General features: G+C 37.9%; 1 protein-coding gene across 2 annotated transcripts; it reads left to right on the top strand.

Annotated features, from left to right (window-relative positions):
* The first annotated feature begins 91 nt into the window (after positions 1–91).
* SLC25A32 (solute carrier family 25 member 32) lies at positions 92–17,347 on the top strand. 2 transcript variants are annotated; one of them, XM_008052891.2, is made up of 7 exons: positions 92–510; positions 9,386–9,536; positions 11,750–11,835; positions 12,947–13,107; positions 14,363–14,476; positions 14,814–14,959; positions 15,926–17,347. In XM_008052891.2, the coding sequence occupies exons 1-7, from the start codon at positions 357–359 to the stop codon at positions 16,059–16,061; spliced, it is 948 nt and encodes a 315-aa protein (XP_008051082.1). In that variant the 5' UTR covers positions 92–356; the 3' UTR covers positions 16,062–17,347. The 2 variants fall into 2 exon arrangements, with proteins under 2 accessions (XP_008051082.1, XP_021565576.1); XM_021709901.1 differs by having other exon boundaries at positions 14,814–14,965; positions 15,931–16,038.
* The last annotated feature ends 895 nt before the right edge of the window (positions 17,348–18,242 follow it).

Genomic DNA, 18,242 nt, shown 5'->3' with positions numbered 1-18,242 from the left:
GCGCTCCGTAGTTTTGTCGGCAAACGTCGGCAGGGGGCGGTTCTTCAGCTGAGCGTTCTCTCCCTAGTCCGGCTGCTGGAGCCTGAGGGGGTTGTGGACGAGGTGGGGCGGGGACTTGGCCGGGGTGGGCGGCCCGCCTCCACAGCACTTTCGGTCGGCGTGACGTGGGGCTGCGCCTCCTTCACACCCCCTCTGCCCCCGAGTCGCCTGGCTTCGTTCCGGCGCCTGGGGCGTCGAAGTCATCTCACTAGTCCCGGTTCTTGCCCCAAGGGACGACCGTCGCCACGGTGGCGGCCACTGCATCTCGTCCCACCTCCGCGGCCCTGGGCGCCGTGGTGTCGGCGGGCCCCGAGCCTATGACCGGCCAGGGCCAGGCGGCGTCTGGGTCGTCGGCGTGGAGTACTGTGTTCCGCCACGTCCGGTATGAGAACCTGGTGGCGGGCGTGAGCGGCGGGGTCTTGTCTAACCTCGCGCTGCACCCGCTGGACCTCGTGAAGATCCGCTTCGCCGGTAAGAGCCTGGATCCTGGGCTGCTTCCAACAACTGTTAGCCCGCGGTCGCCTCCGCGTTTAACGTACTACGAGGAGGAGGAGAGCGTTGGAGGAGATGCTGTCTGCCTTGGCTCACTTGGAACTGTTAGATTTGAGGAAGTGCTGGTCGAGCGGGTCCCTCGCTCCTCTGGACTCAGGGTTGGGGCATGTGGGCAGAAAAGTCTGAGAAAGCCTCACTGGTGTAGAACGTGGGGTTCAGAGCTTGATTTGAAAAGCAAAGAAGGGATTGTCGCATTACAGGATTTAGCCCTTACACGTGCAAATCATTCAGCCTTGGAGGTACTTTGAAATCTTAGAGGCTAGCCACGTGTTTGGCAGCGCGAAGAGGAAAAAAAAATGCAGTGTTAGGGTAGGGCGTAATCCTCAGCGGATGGTTTGGGAGTAGGTTTGGAATGGAATTCTCTTGAAAGTTGCTTTGTTTGTTGGCGTTTATAGCGTGGGGCAAGGATTTGTGAAGAAATTTGTGAAGAATCTAAATGCCGTTTTGTTTAAATGTATTAAGTATGTTAAGATTAACAAAGCATTTTAGAAGTTAAACTCGACACTAAAGTCTGGAGAGAGAGTTTCAAAGATGGTCTTTGATAACTGGAAAGTATTTTCTCTCATTGCAGTTATCTGATTGTTAAAAGTGAAGTTCAGCCATAAGAATTAAATCTGCAAAAGTGGTTTATCTTACAGTTAGATAATTTTATTCAATTCACTATGTATATTTTCCTAATATTTATAGACTGCTGTATGGGCTAAAGAAGTATCTAACAAAATTCTTACCCTCAGGAAATTTACACTTGAATTATAGGCTTGAGACTTAGTCATGTAAAAGATAATTCTAGTCGACATAAAATCAAATCAAGAGTACAGGTAAACTATCAGGAAATGTGTAGATTACTGATCACTGTATGTATCTGTAAAGGTCCCATGAAAGTTTAGATCTTGAGGTTCTCCATAAAAGAACTAATATTTTTACAGCAGGAAAGGAAGCAAAAAGCCATTCTATGAAGGCAAATCATGGAAAGTTATGCAATATTATTCTTATTAAAAAAAAACACAAAAGGCATATAATTTCATGAGTTCATTATGTGTGCACATACAAGAATATTATTATTGACAAATAATCTTTATGAGCATTTACTAGGAGCAAGACGAACTAAGAGCTTTAGATGCATTTTTTTCATTTATGGTCCTGAAGATGTATTCAGAGGAGCAATCCTATGCATATGAGGGTAACAGGTTGACTAACTTTCCTGTCACAAGTTTATAAAGATGGATCTGGGGTTTGAACCCAAGCAGTCTAACTTTAGAACCCTCTGACTCTTAACCACTCACCACACTACCGCTATAAGTCCCTATTATACAGTGACTTGAACTTGAAGAGAATTTTGGACGTGGCTGCAGGTGCAGGCCTGTATAACTTAGTTTCTTCAGCAATGTTTTGTCTAGGAGCAGAAGAGGTAACAGTTGAGATGATCATTGAGAAATAGTGAGGTTGGCCTAGTGAGTTTAAGACAGTGCTGTGAAACAAACTATGCCTGAGGAAAAGGAAATCTTGGTATCTGAGAAGATTAATAGTCTTGATAAAATGGGTATTGGGAGACTAGTAGAGCTGAGGTGACAGATAAGGGGATTGATACTGGAGGGAGGCCTATATTAAAGATATAGGAGTCAAAGCAGGACTTGGTAATAAGTCCACAGTGTAAAATGGTGATGGATAAAAGGAACATTTAAGAAGGTGAATAGGACAACCCCCTTGGGTCCCCTCCCACTCTGGGAACTTTTCTTCTCAATAAATCCTGCTTCAAAAATAAAAGGTGAATAACGGAAGTAAAAACGTATTGGTCATCAGCATCAATGTTGAGTAACAGGTTGTAGTTTTTATGCTTTCATATAATTAACCCTTTGCACTGGGATGTCCCCTCTGAGGGGACATTGTAAATCTAGCAAACCACTCAGATGTCCCCTCTCAAGGAACATAAAGAGATTGTTAGTGATTATACAAGACAAACTTATGCCAGTGCAAATTTTTCAAAAACATATGCTTCCTTGGAGTTTTCCATTCAAATTGCATGAAAAGGCAAAGAGACGGAATATTTACTGAGATATACATTAAAAAGATCAGCAGGTGTTACATAAAAGAGAATGTGTGAGGTGCTTTCACAGTGGTATGGATATTTCTTTGTAACAGAAGGTATAAGAAAGGCAGCTGTGGGTATATCCTTGGTGTCATATGACATAACTTGGAAAGATCGATAAATTACCGTAGCCTTAAAGAGACTTTTGAAGTTGAACACAGATTGTTACCATACATTAGAAAAATATAAGATACAAAATTTTGATTTTTTTGTCATAAATAAGTTCCTCAATGTCCAAAATTCCATTATAAGCCAAATATTATTACAATAAAATAGTTTGTTCCAACTCTATGCCATTTAATATGAAGGGATTCATTTTTCACTATTTTGTAAAAAAGTTCGGTCAAATTGCCGGTAGGTGATCCTTGAGATGTGCCCAAGTGCAAAGGGCTAAACTCATTTAATAAAATTGATATGTAATGACAGGGGTGGGGCATGGTCCTGAATATATGTACTAAATATATTAAACCAAACCTGGAATTTTTCAGTGAGTTCAAGTATACCATGGAACTCAAGGGTGTCCCGAATAGTAGAAGTATTAGAAATTATTTCATATGAGAAATGACTGGAGGAACTAGGTTAGCTTGAAGGGAGAAAAAAAAACTTAAGATATTTAGAGAAAGTCAGACATAGGTTGAGTGGCAGTTACAAGGGAGCAGATTTTGGCCTGGCCAAAGTGGGGATGCTCAGAAATGAAACTGGTGATGACTAGAAGTAATTCAGATAGCAGTTGCATGACAGAAGTTAGAAGATATTTTTGTACTGGGAATGTTTGAAGTAAATGATTGTTGAGGTTCCTTTGAACTTTATGATGTTACTGCAAATCCTCAAGAATAGTAGGAGAGAGCCCCAACAAAGAAGAATGTGAATGAGGTGTAAAAAAAAGTAATTTAAAAAATTACTCCAAAGGCTAATTATCTACAAATTAAAGATATGTTTGAGTTTTTGTGAAGAGTGTAGTAAGAAAGTTTGACTACATCTGAAATATTTATCAAGGGACTAAAATACAGAATTCAGTAACAGGTATAACACAGAGTGAAGTTTTGTGTGTATATGGTATTGCAAGGCCCACAACATAAATAAACTAATATTTATTGAGCGCTTGCAATATGCCAGGCATAATATATATTCTAAGGGCTTGATATATATTGACTCATTTAATTCTTTATAATTTTTAGAGTTAGATTCTATTATTTTTTCATATTATGGATGAGAAATCAAGTGACTTACTCAAGATTGCACAGTAATCATTTGAACTGACTGTGATTCAAACCCAGGAAGTCTGCTTTCATAGCATTTACTGTTAATTTGAAACTATGAGTGGGTAGTTTGGTATAATAAAGGGTAAATTAAAATGCTAGAGATGAAAATGATGATTCCAGAAAGCTTAGAAGCTGCCAGATTGATAGATTTTTTTTCTTATTTATTTACTTTTTGAGTTGGAGTCTCACTTCGTCGCCCAGACTGGAGTGCAGTGGCTGCTGGGCTCTGGCGATCCTTCGCCTCAGTAGCCGGAATTACAGGCATGCGCTACCACACCCGGCTGATTTTTTGATTTATTGTAGAGATGAGGTCTCGCCTGCCCAGGCGGGTCTCGAATCCGCGGGCTCAGGCAATCCACTCACCTCAGTCTCCCAAAGGCGCAGGATTACAGGCTGAGCCACTGAGCCCAGCAATTTTTAAATTTTATTTTAAAGATGTGGGGTACAATTCAGGGTTAGGTATAAAAGTGGTCTTCATACAGGTAAAGTTTGGGCTTCCCCTTGGTCCCCACTTTACCTGGTTTGAGATTCTTATTGATGTTATGTGTGTACCCTCTTACCCCTGGCAGTGTTCCACTACTGACAATTCCTTTCTTAGAATATTGTGATACATTTTCAGGGTCCACTTAGGAGTGAATGCATGTACTCCAGATTGATAAATCTTTTATGCCATGTAAAAATGGAAACCAGGTCTGGATGTTAGGAATAAGATCAGGATTAGAGATGGAGAAAGCATAGCACAGGGATGGCAACTGAAGTTCCTTAGAGGTTGAGAGACCATCCCTGTTTAATGGAAAGTGTGCCTGTAGAAATCGACATTTAAGGATGGGCAGAGGAAAAGGAGGCCAAGGAAATTTAATGACAAAAAAGTAAGGGGTAAATCAGGAAAGTATGGTAGTAAAATCAGCCAAAAGAAGTGTTTAGGGGGTAGTGCTAAGGGGTTCATAAGAAACAGAGGACTTCCAATTAATTAATTAAGGACTTGGAGGCCCTTAATTAGGACACTTGAAGTAATGGTGAGATCCAGACCAGATTTCATTGGAGGTTAGAGGGTCCCTGCTGAGATTGGTGGGGGGGGGGGGGGGTTCTCGCTGCAAAAACTTAACTGATGGAGACATTGGGATTAAAGAGTAGATACTGACTCAGAGATTTAAGCCTGTTTAAATTCTGATGGGAGGCCGGGTGCTGTGGCTCAAGTCTGTAATCCCATCACTTTGGGAGACCAAGGTGAGGGGATTACCTAAGCCCACGGGTTCGAGACCAGCCTGGGCAACTGGATAAGACCTCATCTCTACAATAAATTGAAAAATTAGCCGGGTATGGTAGTGTGTGCCTGTAGTTCCAGCTACTTGGAAGACTAAGGTGGAAGGATTGCCTGAGCCCAGCACGTTGATGTTGGAGTGGCCATGAGCATGTCACTGCCCTCTAGCCTGGGCGACAGAGTGAGGCTCCAACTCAAAAGAAAAATTCTGGTGGGAAAGGACTAAAAGTAGAGAAGAGATTGGAAATGGAGACAGGAAGGTAATGAGTGAGTTTTCTAAGGAAACGGGAGGTCTAAGAGGACAGGATCCAAAGCAATGTCTCAAACTTTTTGGCCAGAACCCTTAATAGGAAATAAATATTACCTTTGCTATCTGATGCATACACACACACACACACACACACACACACACAAGCATTACTGAAACACAAGTTTCATGAAACACATATTCTTACTACATGTGGTATCATTTATATTTGGTTTCTGTTCCAGTATGTTGGTTTTTTTAAAAAAATGATACTAGCAATCTGCTCAATTGATTTGACTCATCTGCAGTTTTAAAAACACCAATATAGAGCTCAAGTAGAGGAGATTCACTTTATTAAGAGACAGAATCTTCATTTGTGACAGAAGAAAAGAGGGGCAAAACTAATATCTAGCAAATGAAATCGGTTGTTTTAGGGTGATAGTGCTAGGTGGTAATTTTTTAAGAGTCATTGCCTTTCCTTGATATGAATCTAGAATTAGTATCCCCATCTTGGTTTCCTCTTACACACCAAACTTTTTTCTTTTTTAATCTTCAGCTTGTATCTATTGGCATCTTTTACTACTATCACAGGCCGTTATTTGAGAGGTGCTTACATTGACATACTGATTATTCATTGTCTGCAGGTTTTGTTTTTATTTTTATTATTATTATTTTTTTAAGTTGGAGTCTCACTCCGTCGGCCAGGCTGGAGTATAGTGGCACGCTCACAGCCACCCCAGCATCGACTTGCTGGGCTCAGGCAGTACTACAGGTGCGTGCTACCACGCTTGGCTAATTTTTTGATTTATTGTAGAGATGAGGTCTCGCCAAGTTGCCCAGGCTGTTCTCAAACCCATGGGCTCAGGCAGTCCCCTTACTTCAGCAGTCCCCTCACCTTGGCTTCCCAAAGTGCTGGGATTACAGGCGTGAGCCACCACGCCTGGCCGTCTTCATGTTTTTAAAACATATGAGGTCAAAGAACCTTTGCTGTTAGTCCTGCCTTAACAAAATACCACTGGCAGTGTGGCTTACACAACAGAAATGTATCCTCTCAATTTTGGGGGCTAGAAGTCCATGATCAAGGTGCGGACAGAGTTGGTTTCTGGTGGGGCCCCTCTCCTTGGTTTGCAGATGGCCTTTTCTTTGTGCTTGTGTACTCCTGGTGTCTCCTCTTAAAAGGATGCCAGTCCTATTATATCTGTACATGACCTCATTTAACCTTAATAATTTAGCCTTAAAGGCCCTGTCTACAGGTACAGTCACACTGGGAGTTAGGACTTCAACATATGACTTTTGTGGAGATGCATTTTAGTTCATAACAGGCATTTGCCCTTCTCAGCCTAGTTCCCTACCAGCTCTTCTTTCCACCAGCCCAGCAATTCAACTGTACCAAACCCTCAGTGCTCACCTCAGACAGTGCCAGGTGCTGTGATGTTGCCATATAAATAGCACTAGCTGTTCTCCTATGTCAAGGTAAACCTTTCTCTCCTCCTGAAGACAAGCTTCTAATCATTCTTGCCTATAACTGAGATACTTAATACTCTACCTCTAGGGTTATGTGACTTCTCAAAACTGTAAAGAAAGCATTGGTTTATACCTGTGAAAAGAAAGGTGGTATTCTGTGGTTTGTTTTGCTTTTTAACCTCAAGTGAGAAATTGTGTTGGGAGCTTATTACTGAGAGGAAAATGGAAAGAGACTTAAAGGGAGACATTTATAAAAGGGATTTAAAAACACAGAATCCAAGGGAAGCATGAAAAAAATTATAAAGTATACAGGAAAACATTTATCAAAGGCCCATCTCTCTGCTTCCTGCTTTTAAACTTGTTATATTGTATAAGCCTCACAAAACTGTGAGGTGGATGATATTTATCCCCTTTCATAAATGAGGATGCTGAAGCTCAGAAAGGCTAAGACCATGTAGCTAATTAGGGAAGTTATATATCAAACCCAGGTGTTCTGCCAAAACCTAGTGTACTTTAATCTCACTTCATGCTGTAACATTGGCAAGTTAATGATGAGAGGAATTGACTTTGCCTCTTTGCCTGGCAATGATAAACTGTCAGTGACTCTTCTTTGCCAGGGATGATTATACACACAGTGACATAGTGACAAGAGATAGTTAACTGGGCATGTTCATGTATGGCTAGTGGACTGTAATTTGTGTGAACTTTCTGGAAGGCAGTTTCAGTATGTATTGGTAACTTAAGTTTATACCCTTGATCCATACCATTTCTCCCTTTAATAGCTAAATTCTAAGGGAATAAGAATTCATACAGATTGCTGTGCATAATATTCTTCAGAGACGTTTTTGTAGTAGCAAAAAATGATAATTCATATGTCAAATAGGGGAATGATTGTATAAATGATGGGCTTTCATACAATGAAAAACTCTAACATCATTTTTTAATGTTATTTTTGGAAATCTATTTTATTTTTGAATATAAGTATGAATGTTCAAAAATACTCTTGAATGGGGGAAAAACTGTATACAAAACTACATATAGTAAAATTCCAATTTTGTATTCTGTTATAGCATAACGTAGTAGAGTATGTATAATATATAATGTGCTGAGATACTTAATACTGTGCTTATAGGATTAAATGACTTTTCAAAACCATAAAGAAATCATGGCTACTCTAGTATTTCTTGTGGTTTTCTTACAACCTTCTCACACCTTTGTCAATAGTCCTTTTAACCACCCCTCACATCCCAGAATTATCCTGTTTTGAATGTGCCTTCTGTTTCCTACAGAGACATGTAATGAGAAAGAATGCCAAATTTATCATTTTGATTATATATATTTTTTTACAAAATTGGCCAAGGAGACTATTTTAAATGCTGATGGTGCTAGCTGAAAACTGATGATGAGGCCGAGCATGTGGCTCATGCCTATAATCCCCTCACTTTGGGAGGCTGAGGTGAGAGGATTGCCTGAGCCCACAGGTTTAAGACCAGCCTGGGCAACTTGGTGAGATCTCATCTCTAAAATAAATAAATTAATGAATGAATAAACAAACAAACAAGTTGGGCGTGGTGGCACATGCCTGTAGTTTCAGCTGCTTGGAAGGCTGAGGTGGAAGGACTGCCTAAGCCCAGCAGGTCAAGGCTGAGGTGGCCAGGAGCGTCCCGCTGCCCTCTAGCCTGGGCGACAGAGTAAGAAAAAAAAAGAAAGAAAACTAATAGTGTTCTGAAGTAGGATGATGGCAGTGTACTGAGAGACATAAAACTAGTGCAAGAAATATTTATGATATAGAATCAAAAAGACCTGTTAATTGAAGAAAAGGGAATGAGAGGGAGGAGTGTTCACAGATGGTTCCCAGGTATCCGATAGATGGTAGTGGCATTTTGTAGAGCTGTATGAAACATTAGAATAAGAACAGTTTTGGAAGGAATTGGGAAAATTAGTTCAATTTTGGATATGTTCCAGGAAAACACTTTCTTGCTTTCTACTTGGATTTTGGTGTGTGCTAGTGGGGAGGGGGAAAAGAGAATTTCCAGGAAAAAAGTTTACTCCATTCTCTGCATATTCTTTCCTGCCGTTCCTCAGGTCTTGCCAGCAACTTGTAATTGAGGCTCCTGGCTAGTTTATTTTTTGAGTAATATTTTTTAACATTTAAATCTTCAATCTTGAAACAAAACAAAAATTTAAGTGCTGAAACCTAGTTACCTAAGAGACTTTTGGATTATTTGAGCTAATCTAACACTTCCTGAAATATTCTTTGAATGCTTAGTATGCCCTCAATAAATACTTGGATACATTCCTGAATGCATACATTTTAAAATAGTAAATAATCCTGGAAAATAATTTATTCACCTAAAAAGTCTTCTCTTCTGTATTTATCTCCTTTATATAACTGATTATGTGATATCTATGATTATATGTGACTCAGAGCTAGAACTTTACTCTCACCTAACTTTGTGTATCTTTTAATGCAGTGAGTGATGGATTGGAGCTGAGACCAAAATATAAAGGAATTTTACATTGCTTGACTACCATTTGGAAACTTGATGGACTACGGGGACTTTATCAAGGAGTAACCCCAAATGTGTGGGGTGCGGGTTTATCCTGGGGACTCTACTTTTTTTTGTGAGTAGATCTGAGAGAGATTGCAGTATTAAGCACAAAGGAATTATTGTTTTTAGTGACTTTAACTTATCAGATGGTGAAACAAGGTGAATCATTTAATCGGTGTATCTGAATTGGAAGGGTCAGAAAGAGAAAAATGACTTCTTAGTTTCATTCTCTGTTACCTGTTATCAGGAGCATTTGCTCTGGAAGAAAGTTCTTTTTGGCTTTTTTTTTTTTTTTGAAGAAAGTTCTTAATAGGAAAAAGGTGAAGGGATGAGGTGATAAAATACTTGTACAGAAGCCATTTCTGTGAGGTGAATTCAGAAAGGTGAAATGTTTACTTTTGTAAGCTGAATACTCACACATTAGAAGAAAGCTATTTATTTTAGTTAAGACGTTTGAAAAACAGCTACCTCCAGATAATTCACAATGATGTTGTAAGGCCTCTTCAGTATTTATGAGGTATTCTGGCCATATCAGTGCGTACTCTTGAGCATTTCTAACAGTCAAAATAAACTAGAAGAAGTTAAATTCGGCAGTTTATTTATCAGTAGTTTTGTAAAGTGTTGCAGAGACTGAAGGAGCCTGAAACATTGTCTGTAATAAATCCTTTGAATTTCAGTTCTCTTCGATATCCAATTTTGATTAAGATTGTTTAAAATAAGTTATTTTCTCCATTTATGAGAGATTAGTTCCAGAGTGCCCTGAAACAGAAAATTTCATAAATACTGAAGTATTGTTAGGTAATTACTTAACTTATCCTCAGTCAGATTCCCAGAATATTTGTGATGGCTTACACAAATACATGTGATTCATAATGAAATTGAAAAAGCAGGCGAGGACAGAACTTGTAGTCCTCAGTGCACACACCTCAGGAGATTCTTGTTGGGGACAGCAAAAGCCAGTGCATGCTGAAAGGGTTTGAGGCATATTGCTTCTTACCTCTTATTTGACCTGCCTCATCACCTTCCCAGCTTACTCATTCCCTTACTTGTTTACCTGTCAGATATCATTACCATTTTGAAATAACTCTACCACGTGCCGAAAATGCCTATGGCAGGCACATTCAGCTTACTCAGCTAACCAGAGCATGGTAACAAAGGGTCATGGCATTGTGTGGTGGAGTGCTTGCTGTTCTGAGCAGGCCTCTGATATTTGACACTGAAACCGTGAATGGAGAAGCTTTTGTTTCAACAGATGGCATTTTTAGGGAAACATCAATACTTAGTATATTTGCTTTTTTGTGTCATGTATTTTACTTATCTTCCATAAGTTTATGGCAGTATCCGAACTAATTCAGCGTTAGTATTGTTTAAATAATTTTCTTATTTTTAGTCCGAAAACATAGATGGGTGAAACCACACACACACACACACACACACACACACACACACACACACACTTATATAATGCTTTATTAACTTGAGTAGTATAGATTCCCCAAGAGAGTTTCTAAGGACAAGCCATATGAATATGAAGTTTATGTGATCAGAATTTCTTATAATAAAATAGTTCATTTGTTTTATGTTAGGGTGGTATTGGTAAAGTTTGAACAGATTTATTCAACTGAAGTCTTCTTCTAAGAGGAAAGAGATTGGCATTCAAGAAAATGGACTGATTGTCCCTGACAAATAAAACCCCCAAGTCTCTGTCTCCCACGCTCATCTGTTTCCCTGTTGAAATTGTCTTTCAATATCCAGCTCAATGCCACCTCTGACACAAAGCCTTTTGTAATCTTAGTTTCTGAATCTCTTATACTATCTGTATTGTCTTTCATTATGATTACCTATGCACCACTTATCATCCTTGTTAGTCTGTTAAGAAAAATCCATCAAATGTTTATCTTTTTAACTATCAGAAAGCCAACTATAGTGCCTGAACGTAGATGCTCAGCACACATTCGTTAAGGTGACCCTTTTGTCTCTTTTGCCTCTTCTGCCTGATCTTTGTACCACACTACACCCTCACCTCCTACCAGTTTTCCCATCTTTTTAAAAAAAATTAATTGATGAGTGTGTGATTAAAATATTTTACATATGTGTATTGCTAGCCATATACATCGGATTGGAAGGGTGGCATAATCTTGGAGTTAAGCAGGTCTTGTCTTGTGGTTGTATTATGCATTGGCATTTACTTTTGGGGATACTGTTGTTAAGTTACACACTTTTAAACAGACTTTACTGCTTTATGACACCTATTCAAACTAATCTGCTTATATTTAATTCTTTTAGTTACAATGCCATCAAATCATATAAGACAGAAGGAAGAGCAGAACGGTTAGAGGCAACAGAATACCTCATCTCAGCTGCTGAAGCTGGTAAGGCAGTATGTGAAGTATACATCACCTTCCAAACTTGATTTTCATTTTTGTTTTTTATTTTATTTGCCCTTTTGTTAACATCTGAATTTAAATATGCTCATCTAACCATGTTAGTCAGTTATAACATGAAATTACATAGAAAGCAGGTATTCTTATTGATTACTCTGGGCAGATTTCAGGAATTTTACTCATCAGGTGGTAAGATTTAGAAAATATATGCATAGTTTAAAGTGATTTGGCATAGATTCTTTTTTAAAGTATAGCTTTAGTGTTCAAATTTTACAATTTGGTAGCCTTGGTAATTGCCTCTTGTATGTATACTATCCAGAAGGAAAAACAAAATAAGACCCATAAGTCTGTGACTGATACCTTGCATACTTTGTTTTATTAATGTTTAGTAATTAATTTTTAAGGCAAGAACTATCATACCCATTTTTAAATACCTAGCCACTAGCAGAGACCTGAATCATAACAGTACTCAATAAATATCTGTTGAATAAAGGACTACTTAGGAAACCTAGTAAATGAGAAACTTACCCAGGTGAATTCTTTTTTTTTAATTTTTTTACAAAATTGTCACTTTCTATAAGGAAATGTGACTTATTGATATAGTACCTTAATTATTGAGGGGGTTAGTAACTGCTTTGAGTGGATTTGAGGAAGATTGTAATAAAGCTGGGGTACACATGCACAGATTATTGAGGTGCAAGGTTCCTGATCCTTTTCCCCTATCTTCAATCCCCCCTAATTTATGTCATCTCCTACTCCTGAGGTCTGTGGCTCCGAACTATCTATTCTGTATACCAGATCACATTATTTAGGAGTCAGCACATCTTTGCTATCTGTGTACTTCAAAGAAAAAACTTTTCACATTTCCATCTTCCTTTTAATTTACCTCTTAATAATTGCATGAAGAACTTTATGAATATCAGAAACTCTGTGTACCTTTTGACCCTAAGACTTTGCCTCAGAGATCACTTTCACTGTTTCAGATACAGCACCTGTGCAGTCTCATTCTTTCTTTATGTAAATAGACTTTTCTTAACTTGGATTGTAATAAGTGAGAAAGTACCTTATGCTGAATAATCCTATTTAAATCTCATTTTAGGAGCCATGACCCTCTGCATTACAAACCCATTATGGGTAACAAAAACTCGCCTTATGTTGCAGTATAACGGTATTGTGAGCACCCCACAGCGACAGTACAAAGGAATGTTTGATACACTTGTGAAAATATACAAGTATGAAGGTGTGCGTGGATTGTATAAGGTAACAAATTATTATAAATATATTTTGGTACTATAACTTAAGCACCAAGAAAAATAGTTTTTAGAAAAATAGATTTTGGGGCAACCCCCTCGAGTCCCCTCCCACTGTGGGAGCTTTCCTGTCCTCTCGATACATCCTACTTAAAAAAAAAATTTATATATATGTATATAAAATACACAGAATAATTGAAAATTATAATGTCCTCTCATCTCAGTTTGGATGACAATGTAATAAAAACTGAAATCTAGTTTATAATATAGGAACAATGTAATAAAAACTGAAATCTAGTTTATAATATAGAGTTTTTACCTTGTTTATCCTTGTTACCATAAGATGTACCATCATGACAGCGGTGGGTGTGAGAACCATCTAAAACATTGTCAAGTATCTTTTTGATAAGTCATACAAATAGATCACTCATTCTTTATCCCACTTCTTGGAAGCTGTGGGCTCTTGGGAACTTGGGATAATGTAATATAGAGAAGAGGTCATTGAGCTTAACAGGATCTTATTTTGATATTTTAATTTATCTCAAAATTTAAATAAGTTTAAAAATACACAGTTAAAAAAACCTAGCCCCTTGCCTATTGTAGTATTTAAAATTTTTTTCCTCATCACAGTAAGATCTGTTTTCGTAACTTTTTTTTTTCCCCTTTTCTACCTTTCACTCCCACCTCTTGCTTGTCCCCATAATTTTTTTTTAGATATACATAGTTTAAAGTCAAAATTAGATACGTTGAATTTCACCTTATTTTTCAAGAATTGTGTAATAGCTTTTAAAATCACTAAATTATGAAGTTGGTGTTAGGATGACAGGCCTATGGGCAAATGTTTTGGAATGTGTCATTCAATTTTTGTTCTTCATCATCACCCCTTGCCTTATTTTAGAGTGCCTGTGCTTAGTCCATTGAGTTACTATTTACTTTCTTAACTTCCCAGAATTTAATCTTCCACTCACGTCCCTGTTATTGATTGTGTAGGTCTTCTTATGTTTTATGTATACTGTTTAATGAGCAACTAGTATATGAAAATCTAAACTTTAACTTGAAGAATCAAGCAGAAAGAATACTACCCCCGTGGTTTTTTATACTACTACCATATGTCTTTAACTCATTTTTTTTTTAAAGTGACTTATGCAAAACTTAAATGAATTTGCTTGAAGTACCATACCGAGAGAGGAGAGAAAATATTTTACTTAAATACATCTTTCTTTGAAAGTATATTGTTTTGCTTTTTAAAAATCATTCCCTTCTAGGGTTTTATTCCTGGACTGTTCGGAACATCACATGGTGCCCTTCAGTTTATGGCGTATGAATTGCTGAAGCTGAAGTACAATCAGCATATCAATAGATTACCAGAAGCCCAGTTGGTGAGATGATTCTTATAAAACTAATATCATTTGCTTTTATGGGCATTAAAAAGGTAAAAATTTTGTGATTCTTAACTTTGATAGTATTGCTATGATTATGAGTACTGACTGTCACTAATTTAATTTATAGTTAAATATTTTGTAATGGCATGGAGGCACAGTCCCAGAGAGAAGAGGGGTCAAGGGAAAAAAAAAATTTATAGACCAATGCCACACAAATGTTAAAATTAGAACCCCTTAAAGATCCATTTAAATTTTTTAAATGTAATTTTTACTTCTATAGTTTAAAGAAAGCCTGTCTAAAGAAAACCAAAAGTGTTTTGTGTTGTCATTTTAGAGCACAGTAGAATATATATCTGTTGCAGCATTGTCCAAAATATTTGCTGTAGCAGCAACATACCCATACCAAGTTGTGAGAGCTCGTCTTCAGGATCAACACATGGTTTACAGTGGTGTGATGGATGTAATCACAAAGACATGGAGGTAAGAGCATACAGAATATCAGAATTGCTCTGATAAGGTACCATGCATATCTTAGACTGCCCATTGATACTAGTTTTAGAGCGGAAGCTGGTTTGCTGTGGTGAAGACATGCTTGTGGTCCCTGCTTTCCCATTTACTACATATGCCACTAGGGACTTAATCTCTCTGAGGCTTGATTTCTTCATTTATAAAATTAGACTCTGTAGGATAACAGGGTTGTTATAAAAATCAAATAAGATGTGAGAATATTTTTGAAAAAAATTAATAAAACAAAATGTAGATGTTGTAAAATATTTTAATGGCATTGAGTATAAGCAGTTATAAACCTAGTTTAATACATTTGAGAAGACACTGCATCTGCTGCCGGCAGTATAACTTGCAAATACTTGTTGCCGTGTGTGGAAGAGATGCTTGTTCTTTAGTGTGAGACTACTTAAACTATTATAGGTAGGCATCACCATATTTTCCTTTCATGCTGAAAGGCCAGAGAGAATATTTAGAAAGTTTAAAGTTAGTTGAATTCAAAAAATATTTAATGAGAACCTAAGTGACAAGTTTTTAGGCCATACCCCATATTCTGGTCATGAAAGAAATAAAGTTTTATTTTTGTGTATGCTTTTTTTAGTGTTGTCTAGCATTTATATAAACGATGAGATTTTTAATGCCTACATTAGTTCAGTTAAAATTCCTGCATGTTCATACATTTTAAAACATTTGAAAGATGGTTAAATGAAAGCACTTTTTAGTTCAGTTGGAAGGTGTTCCTACCCTCTTTTCCTCGGTCCATCCATAAAAGGATGTTAACCCCTACAAATGGCTCATGGACCTTCATTACTTCAGGACATTGAAAACATGGACTTCAATCAGAGTGAGGTTTGACTGCTCCGTGCCTGTGTCAGTTTAACATTTGTGTTTTCAAATTAGCTATTTAGAAAATTAAGCATATATCTGTTTTTCTCTCTAAAGGAAAGAAGGCATCGGTGGATTTTACAAAGGAATCGCTCCCAATTTGATTAGAGTGACTCCAGCCTGCTGTATTACCTTTGTGGTATATGAAAATGTCTCACATTTTTTACTTGACCTTAGAGAAAAGAGAAAGTAAGCTAAAAGAAGACAGTTCCAGTATATCTGCCCAAGGCAGCAACAAGTTCCTTTGTGTTTAAGGCGTAAAAGAATGCTGCGTAGCAACATGACTCATAATCAAAATTTGGCTGTCATCATTAGAAGTCAGAGAGCTGCTAAGTCTTCACAATGTTTTTCTGCTTTTTGCCTTCCCCATATATATGGAATTTGGCTACCTCTGCCTGAAATGGCTGCCATCAACACAATATTAAAACACACCAAGTGTAGAGCTTCATAGATTTCCACGTTTCATTGCTGAGTAGAAGCTAATTTGCAGCAATTGCTAAATGGGATGACTATGCTTCTTTTTCTGAACATATTTGCCCGAGTTGGCTTTAAAATGAACCTTTGTGCAATAGCAAGAAAATGGCTTCTTACAAGAGTGTCATTGTATGTTTCAAGGGTAAATTAAACTTTAAGAATTTACCGGATAAAGTGTTGCCAAATCCCCACCGTTTTAGAATCAGGAAATTTGTAGTGCGAAAAATCCACTATAAATGTGCTCAGTTTTAATTTAATTAGAATGCACAGACTAGAAAAATTTGAGACATTATATACTTCTGAGAAATATCTGACATCTGTTATCATTCCATTGCTAATTTTTTCCCCCAGAGACTTCCATAATTTAAAATGTAATCCTGGATCCAATTCTTGTTTTTTGCATAGGTATTTTATGTATTTTAAATTTATAAAATCTGAACTTGGAGGATCTAGCTGTGTCAGCCTTTAGCATATATGACTTTAAATCCATTTATTGGAGATGCTGAATAGATCACCTTTTACAGATGCTGGAATACTTGGGATGTTTTGTTGACAAACTGAATGAGAAACTTTAACTGTCTCCGTTAGTTTTCAGATATATGGGTCTGGATCCCAGATAGGCAGTTAATCTACATTGGTTGCTCAAATTCAGGTTAAAATACAAATTGCATAATTGGCCATTATTGATTTTACTTTTGTGAGTCATTGTAGATATCTACAAATATACAGGTCTGCCCCAAAAGGATGCCAGAATAATACTAGTATTTTTATTTATCATAAACACTTATGAGTGCTGTTGCACTACCATCTGTTTGTTGTAAATAAAACATTGTGGTTTTCAAAGTCATCTTTAAATGGTTCTTTGAAAATAGGTCTATTTTTTATATTTTGGCAATGGCATTGTTTTTAAAATAAAGATGAAATGATAAGTACCTAAATGTATTTCCTATAATATCTTGTAATATGCATAGGAGTGATTTATAAATTAAATGTGATTTTTTCATACTTATGGATTACACTATAATTCATATGAAATCCTTATGTTAATTTTCATATGGAAATTACTGTAGTTGAACTGCAGTTGATATTTGGAGTTTGAGATAACACCATTATTTGAATGCCTCCTATGTACTCCCAAATTAATAAAACGTAATTCTTACCCCTAAGAACATACAGGCTTGTATGACAACTTTGCATTAACTCTAGTTCTAGATTAAGAACATACAAAGAAACTTCTACAAAGTCCCGGAAGAGTTCTGAGAAATAACTCATTTCACTCATTCAACAACAAATAGTTACTGAACTACTGCTATGTGCCAAGTATGTCACCAAGCATTGAGGATATAGTGGTAAATAAGCCAGACAACATTCCTGCCCTCAGGGAATTTTCATTTTAGCGTAAGTGACAGAAAACAAATATATGCATAGTACATTGTAAGGATAAAGTGCTGTAAATAAAATTTAAGACAACAAGGAAGTCTTGTAGGAGTCTAAGGGACAGGTCCGGAAAGAACTGGTCCTGAAGGTGGGGCCTGTCCTTGATGTGGCTCACCCCATTAGTGGAAACCAGATGACTCAGCTAGCAGGGTGTGTCACACGCCCCACCCCCACCCCCGGGGCCACCCAGGCACGGGTCCTGGCCTGGAAACCACAAGCAAGGTGCTGCCAGCGGCACACAAGGCAAGGAGAAGTGGCTTCAGGTTGGAGGAGTGAGCCAGCACAAGCCTCTGTCACACGGCCTTCCCCGGAAGGCTGAGCCAGGAGACTGAACACGACTGGCAGAAGGGCCCCAGGATTCAAGACTCACGGGCTTCCCATCCCTGCAAAGGGCGACCCTGTTATGGTGCACTCAGTGGTGACGTGGGAGGACCGGTATGGCAGATGACATCAAGACTGGGTG

The sequence above is a fragment of the Carlito syrichta genome, unplaced genomic scaffold, assembly GCF_000164805.1.
Source record: "Carlito syrichta isolate Samal-C Ts95f unplaced genomic scaffold, Tarsius_syrichta-2.0.1 Scaffold287640, whole genome shotgun sequence".
NCBI lineage: Eukaryota > Metazoa > Chordata > Mammalia > Primates > Tarsiidae > Carlito > Carlito syrichta.
The sequence above is the reverse complement of the archived record's forward strand: the minus strand, read 5'-3'. Positions and strand labels throughout refer to the sequence as shown.

What these genes read in the sequence shown, in the direction of transcription:
- SLC25A32 (XM_008052891.2), top strand. Translation starts at nt 357, where the DNA reads ATGACCGGCCAGGGCCAGGCGGCGTCTGGGTCGTCGGCGTGGAGTACT. An exon ending in GATTACCAGAAGCCCAGTTG is followed by an intron (nt 14,477 to 14,813) that starts GTGAGATGATTC and finishes TTGTCATTTTAG; the next exon opens with AGCACAGTAGAATATATATC. An exon ending in GTAATCACAAAGACATGGAG is followed by an intron (nt 14,960 to 15,925) that starts GTAAGAGCATAC and finishes TTCTCTCTAAAG; the next exon opens with GAAAGAAGGCATCGGTGGAT.